This window comes from Dromiciops gliroides, chromosome 3 (genome assembly GCF_019393635.1).
Source record: "Dromiciops gliroides isolate mDroGli1 chromosome 3, mDroGli1.pri, whole genome shotgun sequence".
In the NCBI taxonomy this organism is placed as follows: Eukaryota; Metazoa; Chordata; class Mammalia; order Microbiotheria; family Microbiotheriidae; genus Dromiciops; species Dromiciops gliroides.
The window spans coordinates 631,743,766-631,754,950 of NC_057863.1; the positions used below are offsets into that span (position 1 = coordinate 631,743,766).

The following is an 11,185-nucleotide window of genomic DNA, read 5'->3' on the forward strand; positions in this document are numbered from 1 at the left end:
AGTATTTAGAATGGATAAGACGTGGTAAGTGCTTAGATCTGGTGGATAAAGTTGAGGATAAGGATGTAGGATAATTCTCAGTTAATGAAAATAAATGTTGACAAAAGGAGACAATGTCAGAAGAGGGGTGGGTTTAAGGGGGAAAAGATGAACTCTTAGACATTCTAAATGTGTAATTCTTGGAGGATGTCCATGTGAAGCACATAATTGGTGATGAGGAAGAGACTAGGATTGAATATGTACCTTTGGGAATTATCTGCATAGGACTGACCACTGGATCCACTGGAGATCACCAAGGGAAAGAGTGAAGAAAGAAAAAAAAGGGCTTGAGTCTAAGATTTTAGGTATATTCAACATTACTGGATAGGAAGCAATAATCATAAGCAATATTTATGCAGGACTTTAAGATATATGAAATGCTTCACATATATTATCTCATGTAAGCTTCATAACCCTGTAGGTATCATTACTCCAATTTCCAGATAAAGAAAATGAGACTCCAGAAAGTTGTGACTTGCCCATGACTGCGTATTTAGTAATTATCAGAAGCATGATTGAAATCCAGCACTTTTATTCAGTAGGCCATAAATGATGATCCACCTCAGGAGATTAAGAAGATTTAATCAGCTAAGTAGGAGAACTACTAAATTACAGGAAGAGAGGGAGGAAAGAATATTTCAGTTATCACTGTCTTTGTAGGTGGCTGAGTGGATTCTGAGGATTGAAGGGAGACTTAACGTTGAAATGGAGAGATTAGGGGGTCAATGTATCTGAGATGATTTTTTACATCTTTTCAATTCAATTCATTAAGCATTTATTAATTGCTTACTCTGTGCCAGGCTTTGCCAAGAAAACTCCATGGACGGTATGGTCTGTCGGCTCACAGAGTCAGACATGACTGAATGATTGAACGACAACAGTAACAACATGCACCACGTGCTGTGCTGAGCACAAAAAGAGACAAAAGACAGCTCCTGCCCTCAAGTAACTATCTAATGGAAAAGATAACATGAAAACACATAGATACAAAGCAAGCTAAATAGGAACTAATTGAAAGATGGAAGTTACTGGAATTAAGGGGATAGGGAAGGCTTACTATAGAAGGTGAGATTTTATTTTTATTTGGTTTCATTTCATTTTTTCCATAAAAGTATTTTATTATTCTCCGGTTACATGTAGAGATAGTTTGTAACATTTATTTTTATTTTATTTTAATTTTTCCCCATATAAATATTTTATTAATTTCTAGCTACATTTAGAGATGGTTTTCAACATTGGTTTTTATAAGATTTCTAGTTTCAATTTTTTTCTCACTCCCTCTCTCCTACCCCCTCCCTAAGACAGAAAGCAATCTGATATAGGTTATATATGTACAATCACATTAAACATATCTCTGCATTAGTCATGCTGTGCAAGAAGAACCAGAGCAAAAAGGAAAAAAACTCAAAAAAGAAAAGCAAAAAACATAATAAAGATAGTATGGTTCAATCTACATCTGGATTCCATGTTTCTTTTTTTTTTCTTTCTGGATTTGGAGTGCATTTTCCATCATTAGTCCTTTGGAACTATTTTGGACCATTGTATTGCTGAGAAGAGTCAAGTCCATCATGGTTGATCAACACACAATGTTGTTGATACTGTGTACAATGTTCTCCTGGTTCTGTATTTTTTTTAAATGTATTTATTTATGTTTTTTAGAAGATGAGATTTTAGAGGGAGCTTAAATGAAGCCAGAGAGATACTTAGTTATAGTGGGGGAAGGAGAACATTCCAGGCATGGAAGATGGTCAGAAAAAATGCCATCTCTAATGAAGACCCCATTGGGTAGGCATGGAGAGCCAGACTTTGCACCAGGGACCAAATTTCATGAAACAAAAAAGGAAACCAAAGTCTAGGAACAGGTGGAAGAGAAACTTGCAAGATTATAATGGTTTTCAAGTATGTAAAGGTACAACGGAAGACGTTGTCCTGGTTGGACCCATGTGCAAGACCTAGTCCCAAAGGGTAGAAGTTGAAAAGAGGGGAATTGAGATTTGTAATAAACAAAGCCCTAACAAAAACCACACCACACAGCATTAGCATTAGACATCCCAAAATGGATAAGCTTAAGCTCTTTGGGGAGAGGGACTATTGGTAGGTTCTTTATCATTGGTGGTATATAATTCAAGTACAGCTTAGATAAGAAGCCCACAAAAATCCCTTCCTACTTGGAAGTTCTGGGATTCTGTGAAACATTTGGCCAATAGAACTAAAATAACCAGTGTGTCAAATGGTCTGTCCGGCTATTTTGGTCATCTTAACAGGCAATCTGTAGAACTCCACAGACAGTCTGGTTGTCATCCATCAGCTGGAAACAGAAAAGAAAAAGGGAATATTGCCCAATGAAAATAAGAATTGGCATTTGTAGACTGAATGTAAAGTATGTAAAGCACTCCACCTACATGAAACCATTTGAAATTCACAATAGCCCAAGTAAGTATTTAAGATACTATTTTACTGACTTTACATAGGCACAGGGGTTCAAGTGAACTGCCCATATTTTACACAGCTTCTAAACATCCAAGGGGCAGTTAGGTGGTGAAGTGGGTAGAGTGCCAGGCTTGGAGTCAGGAAGACTCATCTTCATGAGCTCAATTCACAGCCTTAAACATGTGAGAAATGAATATTAATAATCAATATCTTGGGGAGGTTCACTACTGCTCTCTTCTTTTGGGGTCATTCAGGTTGTTTTTTTTTTTTTCTGAAGGAATTTATTGATAAGGTTTAGACTCATTGCCCTTCACCAAACCACATCCAGGTGGAAATTATTAAGCTCAGATCCACTTTGGTGGTACATTTTTTTCTGATGTCTCTTCAACCAAGATTTGAGTGACTTAAGTCACATACCCTAAGCCCTCATTTTAATGTAACCCACTTCTGACCACATCAACCAATTAGATTTGCTTGCTGTTTGATGGACCACCTACAGTTAGGATATATGAACTGTGAGTCCGCCACTATTTGGATCTTTGGTCTGAGAGAGATAGTCATTGACTGTCCTTTTATTAATAACCTGCTAAGCTTATTGCTAAAATGATTAAATTACCCAGAAACTTTGTCTCATATTTTTAATTATCAAAGATCCTTACTATCTGTGTGACCCCGGACAAGTCACTTAACCCCATTTGTCTCAATTTTCTCATCTGTAAAATGACCTGGATAAGGAAATGCCAAACCCTTCTAGTATCTTTCCCAAGAAAACTCCAAATGTGATTACAAAGAGTTGGACACAACTAAACAATACTAAACATCAGAGGAGGGTCCCAAACATCAATCATGATGTTACACTGGCTCACAATGATTGAGGAAGGACCTTGGGCTAGTTACAGTCCCAGCTAAATTTAGACTAAAGTACTATCATGTGGTCCAAGTCTAATTGGATACCTCTCTCTGCCCTTATTCAAACTTTAAGGGACATTTAAGTTGTCAGAACATAATTACTGATGTGGGAAGCCAGATAAGTCTCACCCCCTGAGTTAAGAGTCTTTTGTAATTTCCTAAGTGAAAATGGTCAAAATTTCAGCTTTTTGCCTCATTCAGGTGGCTGATGGAATCCACTTTTTTGTCCTAGAGGAAATTGAGCTTCACATTTAAAAGCTACGGTCATTATCTTTGAATCATTCCAGATAGGAAAGAAGTCTTTTGGTGGGGTGGAGGAATTGCCAGTATTCTTAGGAAAAGAGGAGGCAGTAGCTTTGAAATGGACAGACATCCCCTTGCTTTAGCTAGTATATTCAACCCAATAAAATTGGATGAAAGGCCGATTGTAATCATGTGAGATCTATTATGAATGCAGGAAGCATCAGTTATAGGGGGAAAAAGGAAGCATTGACTAGAAAGTCAAAAGACCTAAGTTCAAATTCTATTTCTGCAGAATATAATTATAACTCAGTGGCCTTGAGAAAATCACTTAAATGACTTGGTCCTCTGTGTCCCCATATGTAAAATGGGGTATGGATACATTCAATGACGTATGGAGTCCTTGCCAGCTCTAAATTTCGAATTCAATGGCATTGTGTTTGGGTGGCTACTGCTTCCATTGATACTGACTGAAGCCCCTTGATGACTTAGAAGGTTGTTTTCTAAAACTCATCTACCATCCTCCCTCCATCCCTAACTTGATGATTCACCTTATTGAAGTTGACTAGGCAACAGACCTGTGGTCCAACACCAAATTCTGCACTCAAAAATCTTGAGGGTATGTATTTTGGATAAGATGGTCAAACTAGGCTTCCTCTATCTATCTATTCAAAAATATTCAGAAATGCACCCAATGTAGGGGGGCAGCTAGGTGGTGCAGTGGACAGAGCACTGGCCCTGGAGTCAGGAGTACCTGAGTTCAAATCTGGCCTGAGACACTTAACACTTCCTAGTTGTGTGACCCTGGGCAAGTCACTTAACCCCAACCGCGTCAACCAAAAAAAAAAAAAAAGAAAGAAAGAAATGAAACAAGGTATCTATAATCAAGAGAAATAAAAAGAAAAATAGGGATGAAATAAAGAGAAATAAAAAGAATAACTATCTACAAAAATAATAATAGTGTGTTGCAACTAGGGGTTATATCATCCTATCTTTACCTCCCCATCCCCTACATCCTTCTCTGAAGACTCAGACCTCCTTTTGAGGCCTAAGTAAGGAGAGAAGGCTCCATATTGAGGGTTCTGTTAAGGAGGAGAATCCCAATAGGCCCCAATCAGTTACTTGCTTGTTGCTGCCACCCTGAATCCAAGGTCATCTATTCTAATGCCTTCATTTTAAAGAAGTATAACTGAGGCTCAGGGAGAAATGACACACCCAAAAGGCATGCAATTATATAGATCTAACAGCAGGATCCAATGTTTTGCTGTTTTTTAATTAAAAAAAATTTTAAATCCTTATTTAATTTAAACATTTATTATTTTTAAATCCAGTTTGATGGTTTGTTAGATTAATGCCCTATTGGCAATGTGGTGAAGGATCCAACATTTCCTCTAAAGTACCACGAGTTGTGGAAGGATGACTTTAGTGATGGACATTTCTGCAAAATGAAGGGTTAATAGATTAGCTGATCCTTCAGCTGCCAACCATGCCTGACATTCTGTGACCTCCCCATCTAAGACCAAAACCTCAACTCTTTCTCTTAAATTTTCTTTCCCTAGTCTTAGAGTGTTACAGGGGAGAGATTGCTAAATTTGGAATTAGGAAGAAATATATTTCAATACTTTCATACTTAATGGCTAGGTGACTACAGGCAAGTCAACCTCCTTTTTCTCAGCTCCAAATTGGATCTCATTATAATTCCATAGAAAGAATATTTCATTTGGAATAGGAAGGCCTGGGTTCAAGTCCTACTTCTTGCCCCTGCCCTTGGGTAAGTCACTTAACTGCTATCATTTCCTCCTCTGTAAATAAAGAAGTTGACCCAGATAGCCTCTGATTCCCATTCAGCTTGAAATCTTGGGCCCTACTATCTACCTCACAGGTTTATAGTGGGGTCCAAATAAGAAAATGTGTATAAAGCATTTTGTAAACTTGTGAATAGGATAATTATGATTCTTTTTTCCCCCAAGACTTTCCAGATTCTTCCTTTGGGGCAAAAATCCATGTTGTATACCCATAATTTTTTTTAAATTTTTTCTCTGCCAAACTTTGTTGGGAGGTAGGTAGAAAACTTAGCCAGGGCAATTTGGAACAGGAAGCCTCAGAATACTGAGATTCTACTCATTAACAAGTTGTTAAATAATTAATAAGTTTGTGTTTAATTGCTTCTGTGTATATATTCTTGCTTTTTCTGAAAACCATCATTAATTTTCAGTTAGTTCCACTTGAAGTAACAAGGCCTAATGCTTCCAGTTGGAAAGATTAATATTTATGAGCTCCTTGTTCTATCTAGTGCTGGGGAAGAAAAAAATGGATTATTCAGCTCCTTAATGTTTTAAAGAGGGGCAGGAGGGAGAACATGTCCATTTTAATATCTGACAATGTGTTTATTTGGCAAGTTTAGATCTCTGACCTCAGCTAATTTCTCTAGAGAGCTTATTAAATTTTATTTTAAACTGGAAGTTCTGCCCTTGGTTATTCCACATCTTCTAGAGACCCTGGGCAAGTGCAGCAGTCCATACTCACACATAGAGAGGCAACTGAGTGTCTGCAGTAAAATCCATCTGACTCCATTTTACAGGAGCTCCCTGAACAGAGTCAGGGGGTTCATCTTCCAGGGCTCTTTGCACGCCTCTTGCTACGTGAGCTTGAGCAACTTCCTGTCTCTGGACCTTGGTTTCCTCATATTTCCAATCACAGAAATATTTTTTGCATAGATTGTTACTTAGGTCTTGAATATGCTCCCTCATAGGGTCATAGAAGGGTCAAGTTAATAATTATCTGAGGCAGGCTTCAAACCCAAGTTCTCTTGATGTCAAGACCCATTTTTTAAGTGCAAAACCATGTTGTGTCTGAAGGAACTCTGAAGCTCAATACGGGAAATCTCATTGCATAAACTCTCTTGAACAATGTGGATGGCAATCGTTTTATGATCATTGGGTCAGAGATTTAGAGCTGAATAGGATGAAGACGGAAACCCTGCGTTTGAGCCTCAGTTGTCATTTTGAAAAAGAAGGGATCGAGCTAGGTCGGCCCTGGGGTCCCTTCCTGCTCTAAATGTGATATCCAACCCAGAGCTCTGACTCTAAGCATGGTCTCCTTGCCAACAGATTAACCTCCCTCCATGCTGTGGATACAAATACAGGTGGAAAGACAGCCCCATCCCTCATGAAACTTACATCTAGTAAAAAGACAACCCAGATTGAGCAGTGGTGGCAATGGGGGCATATTCTGGTATGAAAAGTCACAGGGATGGTGAGTGGACCTCTAAGGGGATAGACTGATACATCCCTTCCAGTAGCTACAGTAGTATTGCAAACCCCTTTAAATAACATTTAGAGCTTTGAGGTTTGCAAAAGGCTGTCCTCACAGCAACCATAAGATGGAGGTATTATAAGGCCTATTTTCCAAAGAGGAAGTTGGACTAGATAAGCCTTAAGGTTTCTTTTTTCCTCTACCATTCAATGGTTCTACTATTCCACATCCTGTCTACATTTTTCTTTACAAGGCTAGTAGCAGCAGATAAAATTTTGGAGACCCTGATCATGACACAGAGACAAGTCCTGAGGCTTTGCAGTGCTCCCGCCCAGGTCGCCAAAAGATATCCTTTCTGATTTATTTCTATTCATGTCAGTTCCCAAGCTCATCCTTGAGTCACACGATGCTAAGAACTGGATGCGCCTTAGAGCTCATCTAAGACAACTTCATGCATTTTTTATAATTGAAGAAACTGAGACAAGTGAGGTGGTGGGACTCAGATCTTCTCAAGATGAACTCTTCTAGCCTTCCCAATCTGGCACTTGTGAAGTTGATCTCTCTATATCTACCTGTATCTGTTTCCATATTTGTATCTATATATACAATGCATATCTACTCACATGCATATGTTTATACATATGAATATATATGTATGTGTACCCAGATGTATTGTGTGTATATGTATGTGTGTTTGTGTATGTGTTTATTTGTACAGAGTACTAATGGTAGCTCAAATAGGGTGGTGTTCCAGAACACAGTGGTACAGAAAGTGGAAGGAACAGCAGGCAGGGTTGTGGTTTCAAGGGGAAAGGTCAATCCTTGGAGTGGCTTCCAGCACAGGATGGATCCAAACAGCATGCAATAAAGACGGAGGGACAGGTGCCTAAAAAAAACAGACCAGAGCCCAGGCAGGGCCTAGGCCACCGTTGCCCACCCCCTCCCCCACTTTAAACAGGGGCCACCTACAGAACTGGGAGGGGGCAGCCATATACAGCTATATATCTATATCCCCCCCCAACTCACCACGTACAGACAGACAGAGAGAGTAGTCCCCAAGGTGCTGGCATTTGGGGGTAGCACCTAGAGTTGATAAATTTACAGTTGTGATAAATGAAAATTCTTTGTTGATGCAGGACGTCCTCTGCTATACTCCAGCCCTGGGTGGGCAAAGTCCTTAGTTTGGCATTGATCTAAGCCAACCACTCCTGCTTTGGGGCTGGAGAAGGGGCCCAGAGATGAGGTAGTTATGAGGCAGCCTTACAGTATTTATAGAGTAGGGGACTGGGCTGCCCCGCTCCCCAGCTACTAGCTTCCATGGGGCAGGATACTCCCTGCCCCTTTCTGCTCAGTAGCTGAAGACCTCATAAACCACACAGAGGGAGCCGTCCTCATCATTTTCGTGCTCACAGATCTCTGAGATGGGTGTGGAGACGCTGACCATGCTGTATTGGTTCACCAGCAGGAAGAAGGCCTGAATAGGGTTAAGTTGGAGTCTTCGACGGATGATTTTCACTAATTCACTCATGTTGACATGATCAGGGACAGGGAACTTGGTCATGTCCAGGATGGACAGCTGTTTCTCCCCTTTGTATCGCTCAATGATCACCAGGACCTTACTGGGCTGCGGGCTCGCGGATCTGCAGCACTTCCTCGCATATGTCCGCCGCGACCGTTAGAAGGGCATTGCGCCTGGGTCCTGGGTCCTGGGTCAGGCAGCACTGGGGTAGGATGGAAAGTTCAGGCTCAGGGATCAGGGTGTGGCTGCTGCTGCGCCGGGTTGTCTCTTGCACGCGCTCGTTCTGGTTCTCCTGTGTATGTGTTTATGAAAAATCAAGTCACCTTTATCCCTAGTTATCCCAAAGAGCTCCTTGCAGGTATTTTATTGTTTGTCTTCCGTTGTTGCTGTGAGTAGGTGTTGTTATTGATGCTGCTGCTGCTACTGTTGTTTCTGTTGTTGTTTGGTTAGCCATTATAAGAGATGGAATCAAGGGGGGCAGCTAGGTGACGCAGTGGATAAAACACGAGCAATGGATTCGGGAGGACTTGAGTTCAAATGCGGCCTCAGATACTTGACCCTAGCTGTGTGACCCTGGGCAAGTCACTTAACCTTCATTGCCCTGGAGAGAGAGAGAGAGAGAGAGAGAGAGAGAGAGAGAGAGAGAGAGAGGGAGAGAGAGAGAGAGAGAGAGAGAGAGAGAGAGAGAGAGAGAGGGAGAGAGAGAGAGAGAGAGAGGCAATCAAGCCAGAGCTCTTGCTTGGTGGAAGACAACAAAGATTTTCTTGGGCGGAGTTGACTAGAGATATGGGTTTGAGAGTGTTCGAGGCAGCATCATTTGATGGGAAGAACTCTGCACTAGGGACTAGAAGATTGGAACTAGAAGATCAGGACAAAGATCTCAGAATCAAAGATTTAGAGCAAGAAGATACCTTAGAGATCACCTTATCATCCTCCCTGGAAGTCTTGGACTCCACCCTTTCCCAAGCAATCAAATAACAGAGTAAACTAGGTATTATGGACTTTCAATAACTACATACATAACATACATATATATATATATATATACACATGTATTAACTACCTACATAATATACATATGTACATGTATATATAATATAATAACAAATATAAATATATATAGTAAATATACTTTTGTGTGTGCATTTCCTGTAACTATTTAAATGGATAAGCCTTTAATCATTTTGAATGGATTCTAGGAGTTTTGTCCATTCGATGAAAGGCAGAAGATGCTACCTACAAATTATCTTATGATTGTGATGAGGTCCTAGGAAATTCCTAGTTTACTCTGATTATTTGATTGATAGGTAAAGGTGTGGGACCTTTATCCTAACGAAGTCTATTCTACTCATTTTACAGATGGAAAAACTGAGCCCCAGAAAATTGAAGTGACTTGTCCATGGTCATAAAGGCAATGAATGGCAGGGTCAGCACTAGAACCCAAATCTTCCGATTCCAAAATCAACAGCAAGTTAGCCCTAGCTTCCTTTTTAGCCCTTTGCTTTTGTGGGGGAGAGAAGGTAGTTTTTGTATGGGAAGAAGTTGGAAAGATCAATGACCAAATTCCACCCAGAACACATTCCATTTATAATTATATTTAAGTAAATAGACCAAATCAAACAGCTCAATCACCACTGATAATCACTCATCAAAATCATCCCCACCTTCATTATCATCACTACCACCTTTACCGTCACCATCATCACCATATCATTATCATTATCATTATTGTTGAGCAAAAGTATATAGGTGGGCATTATCAAAAGTATATATATATATATATATATATATATGCATATATACACACAATGCATATACATATACCTGTCTTACTCTTAAGTTTTCAGTGTTTCAAACATCATCTTCCTTGGGCCCCATAAACCCCATGAAGTTGGTGATATTATGATCCCCATTTTGCAGAATATCTGAGCTTTTGAGAAGTGTGAGACTTCTCCAGAGTCATGAATGCATCACTCCGAAGTACAAGCCAACATTGCATCATCAGACACTGTGTTTGACATCATGACTCCTTTGTGATCCATTGAGAAGTATTTCCTTTCTTCTCTCTTTTTAGGTCTTTAAGGAAGTAAGGATTCAATTCATTGTTTAGGGGTGTGGGGAGAGAAGTGAACATACCCAAAGAATACTTGTTTTTAAACATATAACATTTATTCTCCTTATTGCTACCAAAGAAATGTGTGTGAACTTACAATCATAGTCTTAGAACTTGAAGGGACCTTACAGACCATCTATTCTAATCCCTTCTGTTTAAAGGTGAGCAAATTAAGAATCTGATGAGGAATCTGGAATTGGCCCAAGGCATACCAGCAGTAAGTATCAGAGCTAAGTTTTATTTATTTTTAACACTGAGTTTCCTCTCTATCTCATCTAGGCTGGAAGTGCAGGGCTACTCCCAGGCTTGATCTCACTACTGAATAGCCAGGGTGTTTTCACCTACTCTTGGGCTAGTTATCCCCTTTGGTATCCATCTGCTCCCAGGTGCTCAACATATTGATGTCAGGCAGTGAGGACACCTGATTGGCTTAGCTCACTGCAGCTCAGAACTCAAGAAACCCAGCAGCCTCAGCCTCACAGTCACTGGGATTACAGATGTGTTGCACCACACACAATGAGAGCTACTTTTGAAATCCAGGACCCCTGTCCACAAATCCAGAATTCTTCTCTGCCATACAATTTGGTCTTAATCAATTGTTCAATTCATTACACACCAACCACATGCTGGGTACTCTGCTAAGCGCCGAAGATATAGTCAAAGATGACACAGTCATATTC

The 11,185-nt window shown here is 40.0% G+C and overlaps 1 protein-coding gene across 1 annotated transcript; it reads right to left on the reverse strand.

Annotated features, from left to right (window-relative positions):
* Positions 1-8,221: 8,221 nt before the first annotated feature.
* On the reverse strand, positions 8,222-10,149 carry LOC122748166 (microtubule-associated proteins 1A/1B light chain 3A-like). The gene is made up of 3 exons (XM_043993855.1): positions 10,084-10,149; positions 8,547-8,684; positions 8,222-8,497 (listed from the first exon to the last, which is right to left on the reverse strand). The coding sequence occupies exons 1-3, from the start codon at positions 10,147-10,149 to the stop codon at positions 8,222-8,224; spliced, it is 480 nt and encodes a 159-aa protein (XP_043849790.1).
* Between the last annotated feature and the right edge of the window lie 1,036 nt (positions 10,150-11,185).